The 26,528-nt window shown below is 42.8% G+C and overlaps 1 protein-coding gene across 3 annotated transcripts in view; it reads left to right on the top strand.

Moving 5' to 3' along the window:
• The window catches only part of rubcnl (RUN and cysteine rich domain containing beclin 1 interacting protein like), a 28,630-nt gene extending 3,189 nt beyond the window's left edge, over window positions 1-25,441 (top strand). The window contains exons 1-17 of one of the 3 annotated variants that reach the window (XM_023337370.1): window positions 3,524-3,620; window positions 3,760-3,871; window positions 4,125-4,500; window positions 7,842-8,107; window positions 9,295-9,392; window positions 10,102-10,420; window positions 11,560-11,599; window positions 11,692-11,800; window positions 12,521-12,657; window positions 12,756-12,820; window positions 13,747-13,786; window positions 13,880-13,957; window positions 15,228-15,348; window positions 15,464-15,525; window positions 24,644-24,797; window positions 24,958-25,048; window positions 25,144-25,441. In XM_023337370.1, coding sequence (XP_023193138.1) covers window positions 3,561-3,620; window positions 3,760-3,871; window positions 4,125-4,500; window positions 7,842-8,107; window positions 9,295-9,392; window positions 10,102-10,420; window positions 11,560-11,599; window positions 11,692-11,800; window positions 12,521-12,657; window positions 12,756-12,820; window positions 13,747-13,786; window positions 13,880-13,957; window positions 15,228-15,348; window positions 15,464-15,525; window positions 24,644-24,797; window positions 24,958-25,048; window positions 25,144-25,241 — 2,226 coding nt within the window. In that variant the 5' untranslated portion in view covers window positions 3,524-3,560 and the 3' untranslated portion in view covers window positions 25,242-25,441. Of the gene's footprint in view, window positions 1-3,523; window positions 3,621-3,759; window positions 3,872-4,124; window positions 4,501-7,841; window positions 8,108-9,294; window positions 9,393-10,101; window positions 10,421-11,559; window positions 11,600-11,691; window positions 11,801-12,520; window positions 12,658-12,755; window positions 12,821-13,746; window positions 13,787-13,879; window positions 13,958-15,227; window positions 15,349-15,463; window positions 15,526-22,977; window positions 24,798-24,957; window positions 25,049-25,143 lie in introns of those variants that run through there. The other 2 variants (XM_023337371.1, XM_023337372.1) reach the window with 2 other exon arrangements.
• Window positions 25,442-26,528: the final 1,087 nt, after the last annotated feature.

The following is a 26,528-nucleotide window of genomic DNA, read 5'->3' as shown; positions in this document are numbered from 1 at the left end:
CAAACTGTCCACTTAGGAAGCAACACTGATTGACAATCAATTTCACCTGCTGTTGTGCAAATGGAACTTTGTACAGAACAAAGTATTCAATGAGAATATTTATTTCATTCAGATCTAGGATGTGTTATTTGAGTGTTCCCTTTATTTTTTTGAGCAGTGTATATATATATATATATATATATAGCGAGACATCGACTCACTGATCCACACCACCAGGATCTACAGCACGGACATTGGGATGTCATTCGGACTAGAGAAGTGTGGTCGGCTGATCACAAAGAGGGGGAAGGTCATCCGCACAGAAGGGGTCTCACTCCCAGAAGGAACAATAGCAGACATAGAGGACAGTTACAAGTACCTAGGTATACCACAAGCAAATGGCAACCTCGATGAGGTCACAAGGAAAGGAGCCACAGCTAAATACCTCCAACGAATAAGGCAAGTCCTGAGAAGCCAGCTCAATGGCAAGAACAAAATCCGCGCAATAAACAGCTATGCCCTGCCAGTAATCAGATACCCTGCTGGAATAATTAGCTGGCCAAAGGAGGAGATAAAAGCCACTGATATTAAGACTAGAAAACTACTAACAATGCATGGAGGATTCCATCCCAAATCCAGCACCCTGAGACTGTACACGAACCGCAAGGAAGGAGGCAGAGGACTAGTGAGTGTGAGAACCACAGTCCAGGACGAAACAACTAAGATCCATAAATACATCAGGGACAAAGCCTCAACAGACAATGTGCTCAGTGAATATCTCAGACAACAGGGAACGGAGGTTGAGGTGCCAGAGATACCATCATGGCAGGACAAGCCCCTACATGGGATGTACCACCAGCAAATAACCCAAGTGGCTGATATCAGTAAATCCTACCAATGGCTGGAAAAAGCTGGACTCAAGGACAGCACAGAGGCCCTCATCCTGGCCGCCCAGGAGCAGGCCCTAAACACCAGAGCAATAGAGGCCCAGATATACCACACCAGACAAGACCCAAGGTGTAGGTTGTGCAAGGAGGCCCCTGAGACAGTCCAGCACATAACAGCAGGGTGCAAGATACTGGCAGGGAAAGCGTACATCAGGGGTGTCAAACTCCAGTCCTCGAGGGCCGCTGTCCTGCAACTTTTAGATGTGCCTCTGCTGCACCACACCTGAATGGAATAATTAGGTCATTAGCAAGGCTCTGGAGAACTGATCTACACAAGGAGGAGGCAATTAAGTCATTTCATTCCAGTGTTTTGTACCTGTGGCACATCTAAAAACTGCAGGACACCGGCCCTTGAGGACTGGAGTTTGACACCCCTGGCATACATGGAACGACATAACCAAGTTGCAGGCATAGTGTACAGAAACATCTGTGCAGAATATGGACTGGAAACCCCGAGATCAAAGTGGGAAACACCCCCAAAGGTGGCGGAGAACGCCAGAGCTAAGATCCTGTGGGACTTCCAGATCCAGACAGACAAAATGGTAATGGCGAACCAACCAGACATTGTCGTAGTGGATAAACAACAGAGGAAAGCCGTTGTGATAGATGTAGCAATACCAAGCGACTGCAACATCAGGAAAAAGGAGCACGAGAAACTAGAGAAATACCAGGGCCTCAGGGAGGAACTGGAGAGGGCCTGGAAGGTGAAGACCACAGTGGTGCCTGTGGTCATCGGGGCCCTCGGGGCAGTCACCCCCAAACTGGACCAATGGCTACAACAGATCCCAGGAACAACATCAGACATCTCAGTCCAGAAATGTGCAGTCCTTGGCACAGCCAAGATACTGCGCAGAACCCTCAAGCTCCCAGGCCTCTGGTAGAGAACCCGAGCTCAGAGGATAAGAACCACCCGCGGTGGGTGAGAAGGGAATTTTTTTATAGTAGCGTGGTGTTATGGACGTTAAGTATGTGAAGTTGATCAGCCTTCCTCACATTCACATTCACTTCCTGTAAAAAGAGTAACAAGCTTCATGAAGAGGAGAAACAGACAGACCATATCTGTATGAAAACTGAATCTGCTGGTAAGCTTAGTTTCTAAATGATCACAAATGATAAGAAATAGTTACATAAAACTACAGTAAACATCACCGGCATAGAGGGGGTCAATCTGTTATTACCGATATCTATAAATTTAGCTTTTCTAAAATACTGTATTATATAAAGAAACAATCGGAGCTGAACAAACAACTTTAAGTTATCTGTGAAGATTTAATTTTTAAAACTTATTTTAAAGCAGCTCTGTTTGCTCTTGGTGTGACTAAACAGCATGATAAGGTCAAAGGAGTTGGGTGAGACCAACAGGAAGAAGATTGTACCAGCTTATGAATGTGGGGCATAAACAAATTAGAGAAGTCTCAAAACGATTGAAAATCAGCAATTTCACTGAACCCAGTCTACAACATGTCCAGATCTGGGCGTTCAAGTAAGTTTACCCCCAGTGCAGATGCACAAGATGCTGAAAGAAGTCTCCAACACAGGATCTTTGAAATGTTAATTCATGTGTGGACAATCAGAAAGCAGCTGAGCGAGAGTAGCTCTCACTGAAGTTGAGCAAAACGGAAACTTCAGCTCATCAAGAAAGACATGAAGGCCAGAAAGACACAAGACGCCAGAGAGAACTTAGGAAAAATAATCTTTCAAAAATATTCCAGTTAGGACAGATGAGTTTAAAATGTAATTATCTGGATGCCAGAGGAGAAGTTTGCTATAAGCTAAGCAGCAATTCAGGAAGAGAACCTCATACCAACAGGGAATCTACAAAAATATTACCCTGAGACATAAAAATGACTCAAAACATCCCAGTTAATCCACCGAGGACCGGAATAGATTCATGCTCTGAGTCTGTAACTCGTTGAGATTCTGTGGGGTGACTTGAAATGGGGTGAACAAGTAAGAAACCCCTCAAACATCTCACAAGTAGAAGTGAGGAGCGAGGCAAGCTTTCTTCAGGCCAGCGTTGGAGATTTATAAATGGCTACAAGTAGTGACTCATTGAAGTTATTTCACACGAAGGCCAAAATAAAGACGAGCTACGTGGGTTCTGTTCCATCAGTAACCATACACATTCGTTTGATGAGTTAAACAAGATTCATGTTGGTGTTTGTATCTAAATCATTTTCTTTTCCAGAGATGAATAAAAAAAATTTGAAGTTCTCTTGTTCGTCACATGAACAGATCAATCTAAACTTCCAATTAGTACGTCTTCAAAAACGGATCAGAATTTTTTCCATGTCAGAACTTAATACACGAGCTCAAAACCCCCCCAGCACCTGTTCACAAGTGAGATGTGTAAACAGCATCACTTGTGAACTACGTAATTCACACTTGCCACAGAGCAAGTCACTGCTGATGTCCATGCTTGTTGCTAAATGGCAGAAAGTGATCTGTTGCTCCATTCAGGGAGTTCTGGTATTAGATTCATGACGACTAAATTGCATTCAAATCTCCCGTGGGAGTTATGACCTCCATAAAAATTCAAGTTGACATCAATACTGCAACCTTTAGACTTGGGACTCGGAGTGTTCAGAGACCAAAGGGAGTTGGTTGTGTTATCGACAAACAGCTGCTGCCACCATGCCCATAAATCTCCCGGCAAACAGGAAGCAAGAAGTAGGACAGTTTTCACACCAACAGGTTGTACATAAGTGGAGGATTTCATGCTTCTGAGGCAGGGGGACATTTATTAGTGATGGCTGTTGTAACGTAAGAGTTTCAAAAGGAAGCTTGCAGCAAAGCTGCTGTGATTAGGAAACTATCTCTGTCCTCCACACAGATGGGAAGCTGCGACGGCTTGTCATCGTCTCCAAACAGAGGAGGGTACGTCAGCTGGAGCGTGGACTCTGGAGAGTCCCGGCAACCTTCAACCGGACCTCCACCAGGCACAGGTGAGCGTCCGCATACTCTTAAGACAGACTCATAGAGGTTGAAAGGTTGCTTAAGGATTCATTTGGTAAAACTCACACTAAACTCAGACTTCCTGGAGTAGACTGAAAAATAAATAACAGTAGAGTGCTATGCAAGGATTAGCATTTTCATTTAAAATCTATTGAAAAAAAAGAGAAAAGATTAAGTTTTTGTGTTTTGCTCCAGTTTGAAATGAATGTTCGTCCTTTTGTTTCCACTTTGGCTTCCTGTTAGGAGAAAAAGAGGCTTTTTCTAACCAGAACCAGGAGCCGACCAATTCAGGTTGCGTCCCATCTCTGGTTCGGTCAACACAAGAACCCAGTGGAGAAGAAACAAATACGGCGTTCGACCTTCCGTACCCACGGAAACAGCTCACAAGGAGGAAATGCACCAAAACCTCCAAAAATTCCAGACAAATCCCAGGGAACAGCAAGCTCAGAGACCATGATAGGAACTCCAAACTTCCACGAGACGCTATGGAAAACGAGGAGGAACCTTCCCATTCCAAGGATGAAAACGTTACCCTACACAGGAGCAGTCCAGTCATCTCCAGACGCAGCAAGCCCATCTCCTGGCAGGAAAAGGCAACCAGTCCGTCTAATTCATTAAGGTACCGTACGCAACTTCTGTAAAACACACAAAGCAATAGAAGACTTACATCTCCTTAGGCATCTCCTAAGACAATATAAGAACAGCATTAAAACATTTTTCAAGTTATTCCTTTTGTGACAAGACTATGAAACAAGATTTGACATAAATTTTAAAGCAAAAACAAAATGATTACAGAGTTAGAAAGAAGATGGTCTCTATGGGTTTTCAAAAGATTTTAGATACTAATCCCAGTGTGTTACGTAGCTCTGAGACTTTAAAAATGCTGCCAACATTTTCAAAAACATTAGGAACTTTGCTGTGCATTTGGCCTTCCTGCTACCTGCTGAAAGACTTACTCTCTCTCAAACTCTCGCAGCCCTAACGAGCTGCAGACACCTCCCGAAATGCCGTAGTGCTTTATAACATTTCTTCTTACACCATGAATAGTAATGAAAATAGCTGATGTTGATTCATATTCACTCGACAAGATCCCGTTGAAAAGTGTTCCTGTTTCTTGGCGGACATTTGAGTGAAGCTGACTGGAAAAAGATGACATTTTTCAATTTCAGTTGTCGATCAGGACCAGTCAAGCTAAAAATCTTCCAATTGTAGTTGCCAGAATACGCCTCTGTGAATCTCTATAAATGAAGAGGAGAATGAACGTGGGTAAAAAATAAGTTCCAATAAGACAAAAACATAAGCTCATAACTTTGAACAAAAAAAACAAACAACTAACAATAGCTAATAAGAAGCCATTCTCAGAAAGTCAAGGTAGTTTAAGACCAGACAGCCAGTTCTCATTTTTATTTAGGTCAAAATAAATCGGTTAAAAATCAGACATTCTTAATCTATATGGCCTGTGAGGACATATAGACATGTTTAGCCTATTTACTAACCCTAACAGCTTCTTGTTCTCATTTAGACATTTATTGCTGTTTTAATGTAAATTGTTTCACAATTTAATGTAAATTAAATTACATTTAATTTAATGTCAATCGCATTAAGATGTGATTGACATTAGGATGTCAATCACATCTTAATGTTATTTTGGTCAAATAAAATTTTTTATCACTTAACCAAATGTAGCTAAGCCAGGTGAGTTTTACAAATATGCTAAAGGCTAAACTAAATGATTATTTCAGGCCTGGACATCTGTTTTGTAAGTAAAAACTAATAAATGGAAATACATTAAAACCAATAAGCAGAGAACAGCTGAACAGGCAAAGGTAAAAGTTACTCGGATGAACTGGAGCTAGCTTAGCTGGTCACAGCTATGACAGTAGCTATGACAATAAACTACGTATTCATACTTGCTAGCTTAGCTACTGATTCTTGACGAAGAATCAGAAACACTGATTCTTGACAGAAGGCTTTGGATTAATCGGCAGTCCTGAACGTTTTATATCTCTCCACAGTTAGTCAAGAAACAGGAACTGGGATAACAAACGAACGAGGTCGATGTTATTCCTCAGTATTGAGAGGAGGAAGAGAGACTTTCATGTTCTGGCGAAACTCCACCTGTGAAATGATCTGCAATGCAACCTTTAAACTTGCTGATCTTAGTTTTGGACAACATAGGCTATACAATATACTGTATGTTTTCTTGTACCGACAACTTGATATTTCTTTTTGGTGAAACATCTTCCAAACATTTTCTGAAATATTTTCTAGTTTTTTTCTTCTTTTAAATAATCTGCTATTTTGCAGAACAACATGAAGTACCCAAATCACCAGCTCATACAGTAACCTGATGTGTCTGAAGTCTTAAACAGTACTTGTCCAAAACGGTTAAAGGGTCATGTTAGAATCAAGACAAACTCTGTGTGTATCACTTAGAAACAGTTCTTGTTTTATCTCTGACTTGCTAAAGGTGAAACATGCTCAATTATTGTCAATTAGTGCATGGACAAAAATCTTTCTCTTGGGTCATAAAGGATTTTGACGCCATTTTGATAACCTAAAAATGTCAAAAGGCTATCAGGGCTAGTAACTCTTTCACATGGGACAAGTTCATTTGGTTGTTTCTCACAAGCACACATTGGTACATGTAGGTTTATTTACCCACACAATGATAAATCACAGAATAAGACAGGATATGACTCATGAGTTTGACACTCCTGATCTATAACTCATATCTGCCTAATGTTTCCCACAACCCAACAAACAATTTGAAATTTTATTATTATTATTATTATTATTATTATTATTATTATTATTATTATTATTATTATTATTATTATTATTAATAACTTGTTTCAAGTCAATAAAACGTATTTTAACATACTTCCCTTATTTTTGAAGTTAGTCAAATGCGACTTTTCTAACTTACCGTTGGCCCTCGCTGCGGTGCAGTGATAGATGGTTAGCATTGTTAGCTTTATTTCTGATCACCACTTAAAAATCAACACAGCTAACATTATTATATTTCAATTCGATTCAGTTCTGATGGAGCCTCTGACTAAAGAAGCTGTTGTTGTGAAGCAGCCTCATAAGGAGGATGGTCGGGGCATCTTGCTGCAAACACTGAAGTACATAAACTTCCTCAAGAAGTACAGCATGTTCTTTCTCTTCTTTTATTTATCTCGCCCCAAGAATCAAATGTTTTTGGCGTTTACTTTATCTTTTATGAACATTTTCTGAGTCAAGCTTCAGTAGCTAAACAGTTGGGTAAATCCCCCGAACGGCAAAGCAAATGGAAAACTTCTAAAAACTTGAGTACGGTACTATAATTGGTATTCAGAAAAGTAGTTGTATATTTCTCATGTGAAGACAGAAAGAATGTAGCAGGACACAAAACTTAAAGTTCAGAAACTGCTTAAAACTGCAACAAGAAACAAAAGACAGAAGGCAAACTAAAACTAAAATACGCAAAAACAGAGCTGAAGATGTGTCAGTTATGTGTGTTTTTTACTGTCAAACAGAATCAAGTTTTCATGTTCTTCATATGAAAACCTGCATTCAGCAAAGATAACATGGTGAGATGGTCGTTGCCTTGCATGTTCCAGGTGTTGCTATGCTATGGTAATGCTAGCATGTCTCCTTTTTAGTTTTGATATAATTTTATGATCATTTCACTTACAAGATATCGTCTATCTCTGCATCAGTGAACAGAAATAAGCGATGCAGCATCGGTTATCTCTGGGTACCCCAACTTCCTCCCCCAGAACAAAAACATGCATGCTAGCTTGATTGGGTTCCCTTTAGGTAGAAATGTATGTATGCATAGCTGTTTTGTTCTCTGACTTTCTTAATGTAATAGCTAATTCAGTTACTGCGAAAACGTGCACTCAGGACATTTGTACTCTAAGCCATCATATCCTTATAATAATTCTAATTTGACTTAAAATGTGCTCCTCCTAGCATGGACTCTTCCCCTCGTTCCCCCGGTTCACGTGACCAGCCTGAGTGTGTGACATCTACCAGTAAGGAGGACGTGGAGCCCCGGCCGACTTCCTGTCACCAATCGTTCGAAACCACGGTGGAGGATAAGAAGCTGCGTGTTTCTCTATCGTCAAGCCCGATCAGCATCCTGAGTAGCCAGGACCGATCCAGTAGAAGCCCTCAACGATCTGAGAAGGAGCACCGGGGATGGAGCCTAAACAGCTGGAGTACCCCCAACAGGACAGGTACCATAATGAGCAATAAATCAGTTCACCAAGTGATAAATTTAAAGGAGATTGCTAATTTCTATTTGTGTGATAGTTAGTCTTTCTTGGGTGTCTTCTTCTACCAAAGACTGGATGACAAAAGGTTTCAGTCTGATGCCTTGGTCTCAACTAGCCTGTTTCATGAAGGCCAGTTATGTTTACAGAGACTTCAGTGTTCATTATATTTGTTGTTTTGGTTGTATTTTGGATATTTAAAATGTCTTCAACTTCCAGAGTTAAATGTATGTTAGAAATTAAATTCAAATTCAAACAATTCTTTGTTGATCCCAAAGGAAAATTAAAACTCAAATTGAGCTCAAGTTATTCAAGACTCTTCAAAGAGTTGCTGTAGTAGGTGATGGCTGTGGGCATGAAGGATGTCCCGTAGAGGTCTGTACTACAGCAAATAATTAAAAATGAAAGTTTATTGATCTTTGAGAAAGTATATGTGCATCGTTATGCCACTACCATAGTATAACTTTAAAATCGCCTCAAAACAGCAATATTATCGCTTATCGCGATAACGTCTGGGACAATTTATCGTCCAGCAAAACTTATCATGAAAGGTTTGCATTTCATTTACCTTATTTTTTTCTTTTAAGTCTCATACATATTGAGTTAAAGTTTAACTTATGTGTACACAAACATTATAACTGCGAGGAAATGTGTGTATTAACAATGAAAATATTTAACTATTAGCGTAATAGTGAAACATAAAAACATTTCATTCAAATGATAGGAAAATAGGCTTTTATTACATCATTTATCGGTTATTGTGACACATTTCTTTACATGAGAATTTGAGTTTATCATTGCCATAATGAATTCCAATTAATGATGTTTGGGAGAAAAGAAAGGTTTTTTATTGTCGAGATTTTTAAGCGTAATATTTTTTTCCCACTGTTTGTTCATGTGATTGGTGTCCTACAGAAGAGCATTACCAATGAGATGTTTTCTGCTATGTTTGACATGTCATGACGTCATAAACAGTTCTTATTGTAATAATTGTACCACAAAATATTGTGACAAAAAGTTAAGTCCCCTCAGACATCTGAAAAATAAATGTAGCTTAAGAAAACCTGAGACATTTTAGCAGTTAGCATGAAAACTCATTAATATTAATGACAGTGCTGAACTTTAATGTGTATTTATCTGTTTGGTGTCAGGCCACTCCTCCTCAACGCCTCACAGCAAAGACAGAAGCTGCTCTGAACTCCTGGATTTACCTCCAGACATCTTTAAGACCAGCTGTGAGCTGGAAAAGGTCTGCCATTAAAATGTCACTGCTTTTACAATCCTTCATGTAGATTTGTAGCACTTTAAAGCCTAAAACACTCTTAAAATGACCAACATTTTCTTCTGAAACATGTCCTCACCACTGTAAGAGTCCTGTAGGTTCCTTAACCGACGTCGCCACCTTGTGGCAATGCTTTTACATGACAATAATAATAATAATACTTTCTGTTTTAATCCTATAATGGCAGTTTGTCCCCCCGCCTTTTCGCCCAGAGCATAATTAAATATACATTCTTCTTACATCCATTATTAGGCTTTGAGTCAGATTTTAATTACCCAGCTACTATAGACAGTTCAGACGACGTCCTCTGAATGTCGTCATGAACGTTCGCCGACGTTTTCCAAAATGAAGAACCATTGTACAAAGTCCGCCGAACCAATGATTCGGCGAACCAATGATTCGGCGAACATTGTCGGCGGACTTTCAGCGAACATTCGCCGCATGTCAAAATAAAATGCTACATATTGTTTGGCTCGGTCTGTGGAACAAGGCAGCAGATTCATTGGAAAAAGTCACAAATATTAAAAAGAAAAAAACATTCACCGAAGAACCAATTTGGTAATTATAGGCAAGCAGAAGTTAAGAGTTTGTCTTTCATGCGGCTGCTGTCTCAGCAGCGGTTCCGATAGTGAAAGATCTGCCTCTGATGTTTGTGTGAATGATTGCGTGTGTGCAGGAGAACGCTCACTTGGTCGTGGTAGACATGATGCTGGAGGTTCTGGAAGGCGTCAAATGGACCCTGAGCTTCGACTCCATGATGTATAAACACTGCGTTGTGTGCACAAAGAGGCAGCCGAGCTCTGAGGGGCGCAGCCCGGCGCGCACTCACGGTTCCAACACTTGCGGCTGGACCGCTCCGCAGCGCAGGCCTCTGCCTGACGACACGAGGCCGCCACGGACGGACTGGGGCGCGGATACACAGGAGCCACGGGTCAGTCACAATGAACATCAAACCAAGAGTCCGTCGATCCTTTCTACTGACAGCGGGTTTGAAGGTAAAAACTTTTTCTTATCTCAGTGTCAGAAACAGATTATTTAAAATTTCCAGAGAAAAGAGGCATTCTTATATATAAAGATCTAATTCAAACATAATTCATTTATCCCGAAGGGAAATTAAATGTTGTTGTAACTCATATTAATTCAAAATTCTTCTAAGACTTGATGAATCCATTAGGAATCGATAAACAGGGTGAATGTGTATTCTGCTTATTAACCAGCAGGGGGAGACCTCGGCGTGGCAGAACTGGTTTTGATTGCTCAGTTTTGTAGGAAATGTTCATGTATCCATTCAATAAGCAGAGCTGAGGCCATTTATGTAGATTTTTTTTTTGTATATCATAAATCCCCAGCAATTTAGTTTTTTTTTTTTTTAGGCAGATTGAATATACTTATTTTAGCTTGGAACTAAAATCTGCAAATAATTTTTGTGTTATGATTTCTTTGGTAACTTTTAGACCTTCCTATTAATTTAAGAAATTAAGAACACACCGATGGGCGTGGTGGAGATGTTTTTGTTTGTCAAATGTCTAGTGGTGTGACAACGGAAAGATTTGTTAAAAAAAAATTACAAAAAATTGACCACCTTTTGAACTTGTAAGATTCACAGGAACACACTTTCGTTTACATGTAGGTTGTAAGACAGCTTTAGTTGTTGTTTTGTTTGTACTTTTGCTAAAAAAGTAACATCATATATTAATCAAGTCAGAAGTGTGTTCCAGAAACAAACCACTCACGGCCTTTTCTTGGAATAACTTTGAGGTTTGGAGCTCCGAAGGCCGTGACAAGCAGTTTCTAAGTGTTTGATTTTTTTTTTTATTTCTAAATGATGGCTCACGTCGCAGGCTGCTGCACAACGCAGTTCCCTGTCATATAAAATGATCAGATGTCGTTGCTCTCATTCGCTTAACAGATTTATGAAGACTGCAGTTCCTGTTTCTGAGCAGAAACAGGAACCGCAGCAGGACGCAAATTTGTAATACATTCATCTGATCTGATGATCAGTTTTCAGAGGGAACCATCGTGCAGACATCTTGAACATAAAACCAATAGCGAACCAATATAACTTCCTGTATTACATGCCGCTTCATTTTTAAGTGTTGATCTATGAATAAAGAATCATGTGCTTCAATTTCAGACTGTGGGGTCGGCACAATGCCACCAGATTTGATCAGAAAGTAAGACATTTTCTTTATCTTCAGCTCAATCCACAGTAGACATTTGACCCACTGAATTGTTTCTGAATGTGTATTATATGGTGCTTCACCAGCAGTGCAGAGTGTCTGGCCCAGCAGCTGGTGCTGGAGTTCAAAAGGAAGTGGCTTCCTTCCCACGTGCATCGGCGAGGACGGCAGAGCCTCCGCAGTTCACTGCAAGAGGTGAAAACTTAGCAGTCACAGAGCCAAAAAGTTTTTTGTTTTTCTTCCTTGCAAACTGACCATGAGCATCAAAATTCGGCTAAATAGAGATTTACACACCAGCCCTTTTTAGTCCGCTTTAACCGAACTCTAGTTCATTTGTCTAGAAAGTCCGGTTCGTTTGCAGAGGTGTGAATACATAGTCAAACTCTGGTCCACCTAAAAACACCTAGCGCCAGAAATGGCTTTTTTTTTTTTTTACCAAAGACAAAAGAGAAATTGTACAACCGCTAAAATCTATTGCTACTCCATTTTTGTTTACATTTTGTGAAGAAGAAAGTTGTGAGTGTCGTTTCCTTCAGTGGTTCTTGGTGCGGCGCCACCAAAGGCGAGGAGGGGAACAGGTTTTTCAATTAGTTTGGTTGGTTTGACACAATGCAGTGTGAAAGCGAACCACAGCAGCAGAAAATGTAACAAATGTTGCGATTTTGGTCCCCAATAGAACCGAGTCTATTGGACTATGAAGTGTAAAAACACCGTTCTGTTTTTCACCTTCTGAGTTCCATCAACTATGCCTAAAGTCACTATTGATTTGTGTCTAGTTATTTCATTTCCAGTTTGTGTTGGAGTGGGGTTGTTACATTTTCACAGCCCACGAGTTTCTGATGTGCTTGAAAATCTTAATTGTTATAATGGGATTATAAACACAACCATGAACCCTCTGCCATTGGTCGCCACTAGTTACCAGGTACTGGGGGTGTGGAGGTAAAGACTGGGAGTTTAACGGAGGAGATCCGACTCAGGACCAGGATGAGAGGATCCCTTAACTGGGCGCCGCCGAGCTCCCAGATCATTTTCTCTGTCCAGCCGCAACACAGGTCATGACCCCTTCTGAGCAGACACAAAATGTCAAAAAAAACCTAACATCAAGCAAATGTGATTGGATGTTAAATAACCTCTTTATTTCCTGTTCTAGACGGAGCGAGGTGGTAGCCTTACAACACTACCTGTGTGCGGGCTGCGGGACAGAGGTGGAGCCCAGTGAGTGTCGACGGCAACGAATTCAGATTTTTATTTTTTATTTAATTTTGGGGATTTATGTTTGAGGGACAGTGTGAGGGAACAATTAGCTGCGATACGCCCTCGATTTAGGAGTGTAACAATGCATCAAGCTTACGAGACGTGTGTAATTCATGACACCCGGTAAACGAGAACAAGGTTTTAGCAATTTTGGGAAAACTAAGACTCACTATTTATTTATTTATTTATTTTTTTTTACAAATAGAACAGAAGTTTCACAAATAGATCATAGGTCTCATGAACCTCTTCATAGAATCATCCACTTTGTGTTTGATCATACTGCCTTTAGCTTTAGCCCAGATAGAAGAGGAAGTAACTCCCTCCTTGTTTGCAGCTAACGTTCAGCTAGGAGCTGAAAACAGTGCTAGCTTGCAAACCGTCTATTTTGTGTCATTTATTAGCTGAATATCTGAATCTCAATAGCTGAACAAGTAGGGTCTTTTTCTCACTGAAGGTTGTATATCCAGCCAGACTAAAAGTCTTTATTACCCTCCTGTCAACAGAGCAGAGCGACTCAACAGCTACTTTTCCTGCTTCACAATAAGAAACTCAAAACAGCCATCTGATCCGAGTCTCATAATAATTACTTGTATTTACATTACCAAATTATATGACATCATGACAGCAACAAGACATACTTTAACAAGAAATGTGGTGCTCTAATGTTGCAAAATCTCATACAACAGGTTTTCATTAAACTCCCCCCCCCCAAAAAAGATAATAATAATTACAGAAACTAGAGGACTGGACGGTTATGGTCATCAGTGGCACCAGTTCAGATTCAGTAGCAGCAGTGAACTAAAATCAAATCCTGACTTAATGTGAACTGAGAAACAAATGTTCAAGTTGATTGATAGAAAACTGAGTCCGAGTTCTTCTGCTTCCAGGATACATCAAGAAACTGCGGCACTGTGAATATCTGGGAAGGTACGCAAAAGATGTTATTAAAGTATTTTATTATCATTATTACGATGATGCCATTGTTATTTATTTCAGGGTTGATTTTGTTTTTTTTGACAGATATTTCTGTGACTGTTGCCACAGTGGATCAGAGGCTGTTATTCCGGGTCGAGTTCTGTCCAACTGGGACTTTAGCAGGTAAAAAAAGAGACAGAAACAAACATTAATAATAATAATAATAATGCACCACAGCCAAAATACTAAAATGACTGACTGCTTTTGCTCATGATATGTCTGACATTTGCTCAATTTTTTCAATGTGATTCTAGAAGAAGCATTTATTAATATTGTTGGAGCAGTGGAGCTTGAATGTAATACTGAATTTCATCTAATTAAAAAAAAAAGTAAAAGTTACACCTAAAGCATTATATTTCAATATTGCTACAAAAAAACCCACTGATGTTTTCACTTTTTGATAAAAATGTACATTTTCCCCCCATAAACTTTAGTTATGTCACTCTGTTACATTTTCCTACTACTCTCCAGTTTCGTAATCTTTTCAGTCGACGGCTTTGGTAGAAAGTACAAAAAAAAAAAGGCTAAAACTGCTGATCTATTTCTTTAATACGTCTGAATACAAATTATGTTCTGAATGTTTTGTATTAAAGCATTTTAATAACGACTGTGGCTCTGATCTGTCTGAGTCGATTAGCTCTTATTTTTTATAAGGTAACGTTTGGGATGTTCCTAAACGTCCCAAACGCAGGTAGACACTTAACTGTTAAAAATGAAAACATGAAATTACATGCAATACATTTGTCACCCCAAATAGCAAACGTCAGATATAAAGAAGTGGTTGAATAATCAGCGCTTTAAAAAATATGACCTGAGTGAAGTTGGCCCCCCCACCTTCTTCAAATTAGACAAAATGGGTGTCAATCAACTCGGCTACGTTTGTGCTGGTTTGTGCAGCAAAGATTTTTGTTTGTGCTGCTTCGGTTTTGAAGATATTAAGAGGGCTGGTTGACCTTTGATGACCTCTAAAACATTTCTTAATATCTTTAAAATGATAGCAGCACAAATGAAAATCTTTGCTGCACAAACCAGCACAAATGTAGCCGAGTTGATTGACACCCATTTCGTCTGATTTGAAGAAGGTGGGGGGCTGGTTGACCTTTGATGACCTCTAAAAACATTTCTTTATATCTTTAAAATGATAGCGGCACAAACGAAAATTTTTGCTGCACAAACCAGCACAATCGTAGCCGAGTTGATTGACACCAATTTTGTCTAATTTGAAGAAGGTGGGGGGGCCAACTTCACTCAGGTAAAAATATGTGTAGTTTTGGTTGTTTGTGAAAACCCAGTTGGCAAAGAACTCACAAGAACAAATGTTCTGGATTCAAGAACAGAGTGGTTTAAAAACCGTGGCATGTTACGTTGGTCTGAACACGGCTGACGTTTGCAGGTACTCTGTGAGCGACTTCTCCAAGCAGCTGCTGGACTCGGTCTGGTCTCAGCCTCTGTTCGACCTCAGCTCTGTGGGAAAGGCTCTGTGGAGCAAAGTGAAAGACCTGGACAGGTTCAGGGTGAGTCGTTTTGGCCGTCAGTAAACATATATTCGTATTCATGTATCGTATGTATGGGAGACGCAACACGTAGAAAAAAAGTGAGACGCTGTCTGTCTTCGTCTGTCCCCCTCAGGAGCTGAGGGAGCATCTGATCGGAATCAGGAAGCTGCTGAAAGCCTGCAGATTATCTGAAAGGTATGATACTGGACATACGTAATGCAAGTCTATGATTTTTACGACTCCAGGTGTGAGTGGCTGAAGAATGACTGCAGGAGCGAGATGAGTGAAGAGGGAACCTGAGGGAACCTGAGGGCACCAACTCTGTTTGATGTCGGCGTCTCGTGTTTAGATGACCTTTTTCACTCCTCTCTCAAAAATATGTCTTCCCTATCTGAAGTATAACAATAAAAAAGTGTCTCTAGTGTCTATAGGTGCTGTGATTTTATATAAACACAGACGTGATATTTCAGATATTTTTCCCTCATATATAAAATGGCATGTGTTTCCCTCAAGTCCACATAATTGCAAAACTTTTGAGTTTCTACTCATGTCTTGGGTTTCTTTGCACAATGAATAAAACTTTTACTTTTGTTTCAGAGTAAGTAAAGACTCACGAGACACACAACAGTTTTACTTTTTTAAGTGTAGTCCTTTTTAAACATCCCTATTCCAAATCTTCAGCACACAAATTTATTCAGAATTATAAACAAAACTAAACTAAGGAATAAAATTAGATCAATATATATAAATTCAAAGGAATGTACAATAATACATTTATACTTTTCTTTTTAACAGATATTCATATTTTTTGGAAAGAATGCCGTGACTGAAGAAAGATAATTTAGTTATTAATACTTGTATCTTTTCTTAGTTTTTACTAATTTTGGGATTCTACGAAGGTAAACTCTGTGAGACAACAGCTTTCATTTCAAACCGACCTGATTTTAACAAATATAATGTACTACAAATGCATATGTTGGTGAGAGGTTATGTTAAGTGATATATGAAAGTGAAAAAGATACCAGTTCTGCTATCATTGTTAAAATTTCATTTTAACATGAAATTAACAGAAATATGAAGTTTTACACATTTTTGTGTTTTCTTTGAAGAAACTTACTTTATGGTTCTTATATGACTTTTTTAAATGAGTCATTTCAGATGGAGGAGTTTATTTTTGTTTCAGGAATCTGCACTTCCTGGTTTATTGCTTTTTTCAAAAACTCACCAAACTTGGCGGATGCATACGGGGAGTTTAAAAATTTCGTATTTTAAGGTCGCCGCAAAAATCGCAAACAAATTGGCTCAACGGCGCCACCTAGCAATTTTCAAAAGACCCATTGCTATTCACTTACTTCATCGTAGAGACTTGAAATTCGGTACAGTTGTAGAGCTCACTAACACGCTCAGAATTTACAAGTAATGTCATAGTGCAAGTATCACAGGAAGTCGGCCATTTTGTATTGAAGGTCCATTTTGGACCTCGAGTTTGACGTTTACAGCCTTCGTATTTGATCGAACTCCTCCTAGGGATTTCGATTGATCGGCTTCAAACTCGGTCAGTCTGATCATAAGGCATGTCTGATTTAAAGTTATCAAATTGGTGAGTTTTGGAGCATGTTGAAGGGGGGTTAGCAGGGGTCAAAGTTCACCTACACGCCATGAAACAAAAACCTCTTATATTTCCTATACAAAAACACATAGAGGGACCAAACTTTCAGTGATTGATCGACATCGGGTGTCCTAAAATACCCTGCAGTGAAATGTTTTTTTTATGTAGGCCACGCCCCCTGAGAGCAGGAAGTGTAATGTTTTACTGTGAACGGTCGCTATCTTAGCCCTTTGACCTAATCAACATGAAACTGTGTCCAGAGACAGAAGACATGTTGGTGTGTTGTGGATTCCAACCCCGACCGGCTGCGATGAAGCAGGTGGGCGTGGCGGCGTTGCGAACGCCGTCGAATTTCGTTTGGCTCTGAATTCCACAGTTTCGGGGTGAGCTGCTCCAAACTCACTAGGATGGATCCTTATCCATCCCCGAACAGGAATCCATAGAGATATTTGGTGGGCGTGGCCTAATTTTTCTATAGCGACCCCTAGAGTATTTTAAATGAACAGCCCCAAGCCATGCTTAAACCTAGAATTACGAAACTTGGTACACATGTGTATCTTGTCGGGACGTACAAAAAAGTCTCTTAGAGCCATGCACTAAACCCAACAGGAAGTCGGCCATTTTAGATTGAAGTTCATTTGACCTCAATTTTGACGTTTACAGCCTTCGCATTTGATCGAACTCCTCCTAGGGATTTCGATTGATCGACTTCAAACTCGGTCAGTCTGATCATAAGGCATGTTTAATTTAAAGTTATCAAATTGGTGAGTTTTGGAGCATGTTGAAGTGGGGTTAGCAAGGCTCAAAGATCCCCTGTGATTGACTGTGTAATATGTTACACAGTCAATTACAAAGGGGATTATTTTGTCATGTGTGGGGCAATGCTGCCCTCTGGTGTCGAATTACTGAAATAATTAAACTATTTCAGTAATTTCAGTAAATCGACACCAGAGGGCAGCATTGCCCTACGGAATGACAGTTCAATGTTGAATTAAAGAGGAAAAAATTAAATAATTTGTAATTCTAACACAAAAAATCACAGAGACACCAAAGTTTGAGATATTGATCATCCTCGGGTGTAGAATAATATCCAATGGTCAAATGATGACATCACGTAGGCCACGCCCTCTGACAACAGGAAGTCTCGTATTTTACTGTGAACGGTCGATAACTTCTGCACCAAACTTTGCACGAGTGACCCTGGTGGGATCCTTGACGACCCTATGTCATCATATTATGACGTCATCTAAGCCCCGCCCCCTCAGAACAGGAAGTGCCGTTTTTTTCCTTGGAAAGCTCCGTTTATGGCTCTCTTGACCTAATCAAGATGATTCGGATGATAAACTCTGTCAATGCTCGCTGCTGGCTGAACCGTGTGGGCGTGGCCAAATGGCGAATATCAGTCCCTCGCCATATGCATACGTTTGGCTCTTATTCATGCATAGATCATCCGATTGGCGCCAAACTGGATATGTATGACCTTTGTTCACCTCTAAAGAGCCCGACGGGTTTGAGATGTAATTTGGCTCCACTGCGCCCCCTAAGTTAATACATGGGCCGTATCTCCTCGACGCATCGACCGATCTGCGCCAGATTTTTCGACAGTCGTCGGGCACCGCCGCCGAACGCATTCACGCGTGTCGCCCGGTGGACGGGCGGGGAAAATGCGCGACAGCTTCTGCGGCGGCTGGCGGGCGGCGGTGCTGGAAACTGCGGCGGAGCTTCCGCGGTGGGGAGCGGGCTGCGGCTCTGGAAACCGAGCGAGAGCTTCTGCGGTGGCCGGAACCCCCGCGGTGGCCAATAGGCCGGAGCGGCGCTTGCTGCGAGGGCCGCTCGAGGCTGCTTGCAGCTTTAATTTTTTTTTTCATTTTGAAGGCAGGCAGGCAAAAGTGACGTAAAGTAGAATCACTTCGTCAAAACTCAAACCAAAATAATTCAAATCTGTCATGGTGTGATCAATTCTCTGAACCCACATGTGCAGAACACACTCCGGAGGCAGATCAGGTAGGGAAATTTATTAGAAAAACAACGTGCAGATATGTACAGGTGAAGGTGAGAGGTCTCTCTCTTATTCTCTCTGGCAGGGGCTGGATCTCTGGGATCTAGTGAGAACAGAATAGGGTGAGTACAGGGGCGTGGGAGCCCTCAGTCCCTAACCCGGCTATGGTCTTACTTGAGGATTTACAGGGGAAAGCTCGGCTGGAGATCTGGGACTGGTGGGCCCGCCAGGCCGGGGCTCAGGGAAGGGGGGTGGGCTGGTAAGCGGAAGAACAGGAATCCAGGGTGGAAAAACCTTCCAGCCAGTAACTCGGGTCAGGCGGCCAAGGCGTCACGGAGGGGCAACCTGGGAAGAGGTTACACGAAATTAGTTACTTCAAGAAACAGGTTGGTCAGAGGATGGCTAGTAACAACAGATACCATAACTGGCTAACACTCTGGCACTGGAGTGTCGGCAGCTCCATCCAGATATACTCCTCCAAATGAGTCAGATATGTGTCAGGTGTGCAGCCGCGAAACCACGCCCCTCCAGGAACCTCCAGGAAGCCCCCTGGTGGAAAAAGTGGGAAAGAACCCCAGCCAGCCTTCCCCAGATCCCAACAGTTCCCCCCCCTCAACGACCGCCACCAGGCGGTCCAGCAGAACCAGACGGGAGAGACGACCAATAGGCAGAGATGAGAGAAGGGTCCACAATAAACGAGCCGGGGATCCATTGGCGAGCCTCAGGGCCGTACCCTTCCCAATCCACCAAATATTGCCAGCCCCTCCCCCGTCTACGGGAGTCGACAATGCGGCGGACTGAATAAACGAGGCCCCCCTCAAATTCGCGGGCGGGTGGAGGGGGTTCTGGAGGGGGGCACAAAGGGCTAGTGAAGACAGGCTTGATTTGGGACACATGGAAGGTGGGATGAACCCTGAGAGAAGGGGGTAGCTGCAGGCGAACAGCAGATGGACTGATGACTGACTCAATCCTGTAAGGACCAATGAAACGGGGGGAGAGCTTCTTAGACATGGATTTCAAATGGATGTCTTTGGTAGACAGCCAAACCTGTTGGCCGGCAGCGTACACAGGTGCCGGTCGCCTCTTGCGGTCAGCAATCCTCCGGTTCTGCTCCAGCGTGCGATGGAGAGCGGAAACTGTGTTCCGCCAGACAGTCCTGCAGCGACGGATGTGATGCCTCACTGAGGCAACAGCAATGTCCGTCTCGTCCGAGGGAAACAGTGGGGGTTGGTAGCCTAGAGTGATTTCGAATGGAGACAAACCGGTGGCAGAGGAGACGAGGGAGTTGTGTGCATACTCCACCCAGGTCAGGTACTGGCACCAGTCAGAGGAATTAGTACGGGTGAGGCATCTGAGCATCGCCTCTAGCTCCTGGTTCATACGTTCCGTCTGGCCGTTGGTCTGTGGATGGTAACCAGAAGACAAACATACTTTAGCACCTAGAGCCGTACAGAAATGTCTCCATACCTGTGCTGAGAATTGGGGCCCACGGTCAGACAGTATTTCCTGGGGGATGCCATGGAGCCGAAACACGTGTTTGACTAGGAGCTGAGCAGTCTGAAGAGCTGAGGGAAGCTTCTTTAAGGGAATCAGATGACAGGCCTTAGAAAACCGATCCACAACAGTGAGGATTGCGGTCATGCCACCAGATACAGGGAGCCCGGTCACAAAATCCAATGCAATGTGGGACCATGGTCTCGTAGGTGTGGGCAGAGGTTGGAGCTGACCAGACGGAAGCTGATGGGACGGTTTATTTCGAGCACAGACTGCACAGGCCAAAACATACTCCTTAATGTCCTTATAACTGGACGGCCACCAGAAACGACGGGAAATGAGTGAAATAGTTCTACTTACTCCAGGGTGAGCAGAGAATTTAGTGGAGTGCATCCAACTGATTAGTCTGGATCTGACCGCAGTGGGAACAAAAATCTTATTGGGAGGCCCGGTTCCAGGATCCGGTTCAGATAACTGGGCTTGTTTAATTAGATCCTCCATCTCCCAGGTGACTGAGGCTATGGAACAACTGGGGGGCAGAATGGAGACCGGTGATCTATCAGAGTCGTCAGGGGAGTAAAGCCGGGACAAGGCATCTGGCTTGATATTCCTAGAACCAGGGCGGTATGAAATGGAAAGGTTAAACCGGGAGAAAAATAAGGACCAGCGTGACTGTCGGGGGTTGAGTCTTTTGGCTGTCTTCAGATAAGAGAGATTCTTATGATCCGTCCAAACTAGGACAGGGTGTTGGGCGCCCTCCAACCAATGTCTCCATTCCTCCAGAGCCATCTTAATGGCGAGGAGTTCTCGGTCCCCCACGTCATAATTCCTCTCAGCCGGAGACAGTCTGCGGGAATAGAATGCACAGGGGTGAGTCTTGTGATCAGAGTCTGAGAACTGTGAGAGAACTGCTCCAACACCAGAGTCCGAGGCATCAACCTCTAGAACGAACTGCTTAGTCGGGTCTGCTTGGATGAGAATGGGTGCATTAGAAAACAGGGATTTTAACCGTAGGAATGCAGCATCTGCTTCGGGAGTCCAGGAAAAGGTGGTTTTCACAGAGGTCAGGGCGGTCAACGGCAGAGCAGTTTGACTGTAGTCTCTTATGAAACGTCGATAAAAATTAGCAAAACCGAGAAACCTCTGAAGCTGTTTCCTAGTTTCAGGAATTGGCCATTCCAAAACAGCTTTAATCTTATCTTCCGAAGGCCTCACCTGTCCAGCCTCTAGAACATGTCCAAGGAAAGTAACAGAGGGCTGGTGAAATTCACATTTCTCAGCCTTGACAAACAATCTGTTCTCCAGCAGCCGTTGGAGAACAAGCCGGACGTGTCTCTGATGTTCTGGCAGACTCTTAGAATAAATCAAAATGTCATCAAGGTAGACAAAAATGAAAATGTTCAAATAATCCCTCAGGACGTCATTAATCAAAGCTTGAAAACAGGCCGGTGCATTACATAATCCAAAAGGCATGACGAGGTACTCGAAATGACCTAGCGGGGTCTTGAATGCCGTCTTCCACTCATCACCATCCCTTATGCGAAGGAGATGGTACGCATTTCTCAGATCCAACTTGGAAAAGATGGTGGCTCCCTGTACAGGTTCGAAAGCAGATGAGAGAAGGGGCAAGGGATACTTATTTTTCACCGTTATCTGGTTTAAACCACGATAATCAATGCACGGTCTGAGGGTTCCGTCCTTCTTTGCAACAAAGAAAAATCCTGCGCCTACCGGAGAGGAGGAGGTGCGAATAATTCCCGCATCAAGGGATTCCTTGATATACTTCTCCATCGTCTCCCTCTCGGTCTTAGAGATGTTATACAGGCGGCTATTAGGTAGAGGGGCTCCAGGTAAAAGGTCTATAGCACAATCGTACGGTCGATGTGGTGGGAGTGAAAGTGCTTTTACCTTACTGAAGACGGCGGCTAATTCATGGTACTCCACCGGAACTGCTGAGAGATCTGGGGGGTCAGCTTCATGAAGATTTGCCGGTGGCGGACCTGGCGGGACGGCTGAACGGAGACAAGAGGCGTGACAGTTAACGGACCAGGAAACAATGTGCCGCTCAGACCAGTCGATGTGGGGATTATGATGTTCTAGCCAATCAAATCCCAGAATGATTGCTGAACTGGCTGCAGGAAAAACAAAGAAAGAAATTATTTCATGATGGTTACCAGAGGTGAGTAGATTTACTGGAACGGTTTGGTGGGTTATTGAATGTAGGGCTTTACCGTCCAGAGCCGAAACTTTCAGCGGGTTCTTTAATGGAACGGTGTCGATAGCCATTTGGTGAACGAAACTTGAGTCGATTAAATTCCGCTCACAACCAGAATCGACCAAGGCTGACACAGCTATGGACCGATCCCGAACGAAAAGAGAGACTGGTAACAGTAAGCGAGGAGAATCTGCTTTAACTTGATGGTCCGCCAGCCTCCTCGTGTCTACTGGCGGACCCTGGCTTTTGCTGGACATGCGGAAATGAAGTGACCAGCTGTACCGCAGTAAAGACAGAGTTTGGCTCTGATTCGTCTCTGTCTTTCTTCAGGAGTGAGACGAGTATTCCCAATCTGCATGGGTTCGGGCTCGGCAATAGCTGGAGAAACTGGGACTGACAATTGACCGGGCTCGCCCCCCCCCACGGACCAACAGGCAGGTGGATCTCTTTTATTCCTAGCTCGGGTGCGAGTTCTGTTATCTAAACGGATGGCCAAACTAATTAAATCCTCCAGAGCCTTAGGCTCATCCAACGTAGCGAGTAAATCCTTGATCTTGTCGTTCAGGGCGTTATAAAATGCACTTCTAAGGGCTGGAGAGTTCCATCCAGATGCAGCCGCTTTGATACGGAACTCAATGGCAAAGTCAGCCACGGATTGATGACCCTGCCTCATTTCCAGTAGTTCCCGAGCATCTGAACTTCTGTCTGGATCGATGTTAAATGTTTGCTTGAACTCCCTCAAAAACTCGTCAAACGTGCAGCCATAAACTGTAGAGGCCGAAAATCGAGATTCTGCCCAACCCAAAGCCTTGCCAGATAAATGGGAAATGATAAATGAAATCTTGGCGTCGTCATGGGGAAACCAGTGTGGTGAGTGATTAAATAGAACCATGCATTGGAACAGGAAACCTCTGCATTTACTCACGTCACCGGAGAATCTTTCCGGGTTGGGTGGCCGACATTCGGAAAACGAGGGACGGAGTACTCCTTCGGCGCTGGCACTGGGACTGGGTGCCGGCGCAGGGCTTGGGTCGGAATTCTGCGGGCGGGAAGGCTGTAGAAACTCTGCTATTTCTTCCAGGCGGGTGTTGGCCTCGATCTGACGTCTATTTAGCTCCTGCAAAGCTGCATCGTGATTTTGAATTAGAGAGCTCTGTTCTTGCAAAGCTCTCCGAAGTGTGTCTGCTGGGGTTTGTTGGTGGCCAGAGTGTTCTGTCATGGTGTGATCAATTCTCTGAACCCACATGTGCAGAACACACTCCGGAGGCAGATCAGGTAGGGAAATTTATTAGAAAAACAACGTGCAGATATGTACAGGTGAAGGTGAGAGGTCTCTCTCTTATTCTCTCTGGCAGGGGCTGGATCTCTGGGATCTAGTGAGAACAGAATAGGGTGAGTACAGGGGCGTGGGAGCCCTCAGTCCCTAACCCGGCTATGGTCTTACTTGAGGATTTACAGGGGAAAGCTCGGCTGGAGATCTGGGACTGGTGGGCCCGCCAGGCCGGGGCTCAGGGAAGGGGGGTGGGCTGGTAAGCGGAAGAACAGGAATCCAGGGTGGAAAAACCTTCCAGCCAGTAACTCGGGTCAGGCGGCCAAGGCGTCACGGAGGGGCAACCTGGGAAGAGGTTACACGAAATTAGTTACTTCAAGAAACAGGTTGGTCAGAGGATGGCTAGTAACAACAGATACCATAACTGGCTAACACTCTGGCACTGGAGTGTCGGCAGCTCCATCCAGATATACTCCTCCAAATGAGTCAGATATGTGTCAGGTGTGCAGCCGCGAAACCACGCCCCTCCAGGAACCTCCAGGAAGCCCCCTGGTGGAAAAAGTGGGAAAGAACCCCAGCCAGCCTTCCCCAGATCCCAACAAAATCTCATATGTGTGATACTGAGAAACTGAGCGCAGTAACTAAATGTACGCGTAGTTTTAGCTGAAACCTCGGCTGCCTGTAAACTAAAGCAGTTTTCGACGTGACGCTGTGTTTCCACTGCAGGGTGTTGGCCGAGTTTGAGCCACTTCCTGCTCACCTGCTGGACGAGCCTCTGCTCCTCTCCATGGAAGACCTCTACAGAGTGAAGAAGGGTCAGCTGGTGGCGCAGGCCCGAGCGCTGCTCAACTCGGCTCTGGAGCACGTCGACAACTGTGAGGTTGGTCTTACCGATCTGCGTTCAATCTGTCAGTTCAATTGGATACCAGCGCTGTTGCTCTTGCTTTCAGTTTTGAAGGATGAAATGATGTGTCGGGTTCAAATCAAGCTCTCTGTGGAAGCTAGCCCCTCTGATATTTTCCCTAACCTTTTCCCCGCAGCTGTGTAGGGGCCGCGGCTTCATCTGCGAGTTCTGTCGAGCGAAGGACATCATCTTTCCTTTTCAGAAAGACAAAAGCCAGCAATGTCCAGGTAAGCAAGGGCACATGATTAACATAACCTGAAAAAACTTGTTAAAATCACTCCTGATTGTGCATTCACATGCAACATGTTTTCTGTCTTCACAGTGTGCAAGGCCTGCTTTCACAAAGACTGTTTCCTGGGGAAAAGGTGTCCGAAATGCACACGGATCCAGTCCCGAACACAAGTCCAGATGAAGTCATGAAGTCTGGAATGTTACCCTAAGACAGTGTTGTCGCCTTTATCAGTGTTACACTTTGAAACGTTGCACTTAAAAATCTTTTTGCAGCTGTAATTTGCTGTCTTTTGAAATACTAATGTTTATTTATTTACCCTAAAACGAGCGAGTTCCTTCTTCTAAATTGTTGTCACATTTTTTTTTCAATTAATATTAAACATTTGAGACAATGTTGTTGTTCTTGTTTTCATGTAGAAGCATGTTGCCCCCTGACTCACTGGAAGCAGTTAGTACTTGTAACATCCAGTAGTTTTATCCTAACAAGCATCAGCAATTCTGTGAGAAAATGACAAATGTAAAATGAAACGCAGATTAATAGGTGAAAACAAACTCAGATCTTCTCTGAGATTGACTTTTTGTTAGAGAACAAAAACTCTGAAGTCCTCTGGGAATAATGTCAGGAAACTCACCAGCACTGACAAACAGGAAGTGTTTGACAACTCGCACACAAATCACTGGATGACACAGATTAAAACATTCTGCAATTGTTAAAACGATATCGTAGCTTTTCTATAGCGTAGTTTTTTTTTCTTCCTTTTATAGATATACCAACTAAAAAGCTTACATAAGTTTTGAGAGAAGACATCAAAAAAGTATCAGAGAAGTTTATCTTGTGTCTTGCTTCATTAGCCCAATTAAAGTTGGGTGTAAACCTTCATCTCTCTAAAGATCAGTGTTTGTTGAAAGAAGTTTAACTGGATATAATGTGTATAATTTTTCTATTTACAGACAGAAACAAACACACAGACCCCAAAGGCTGAAAAGCACCGCTGTGTGTTGTTTAGCCCGTTTAGCCTCTAATGGCTGGCCGCTGAAACTCTCCTGATAGAAGTTCTGTTCACACCTTCGTGTTTTACCGTCAGACGATATGGACTCAGCCTCTAAGGTGTCGTTACAATTAAAGGTGTGACAAAAACATGTCAGCAATGACAGGACGCAGGCAAACATTAGTGTGATGCAATTGCTGCCGACAGTTTTCACTTGAGTTGAAAATATCTCTTAACTTCAATAGTTTCATCATCCAGATAACGAGCTACATTTTAAGTAAAGAGTTGATGTCAGTAGCTCCACAGAGAGTCATCTAACTTTTTACCCCCACCAGATCTGCGCACTGCTTTTACTCTGAAATTTCATGGCCAGTTTGAATTTTTTGTTTTGTTTATATATATATTTTTTACAGTTCAGTTAACTACAAAATTAACAGAACTACTACAGGGACAAGATAAATGTCTAAAGCATAAAAAACAATAAACC

Source organism: Xiphophorus maculatus, chromosome 7 (assembly GCF_002775205.1).
Source record: "Xiphophorus maculatus strain JP 163 A chromosome 7, X_maculatus-5.0-male, whole genome shotgun sequence".
Taxonomy (NCBI): Eukaryota; Metazoa; Chordata; class Actinopteri; order Cyprinodontiformes; family Poeciliidae; genus Xiphophorus; species Xiphophorus maculatus.
Note: the sequence above shows the minus strand (reverse complement) of the source record. Positions and strands in the feature narration are given on the sequence as shown.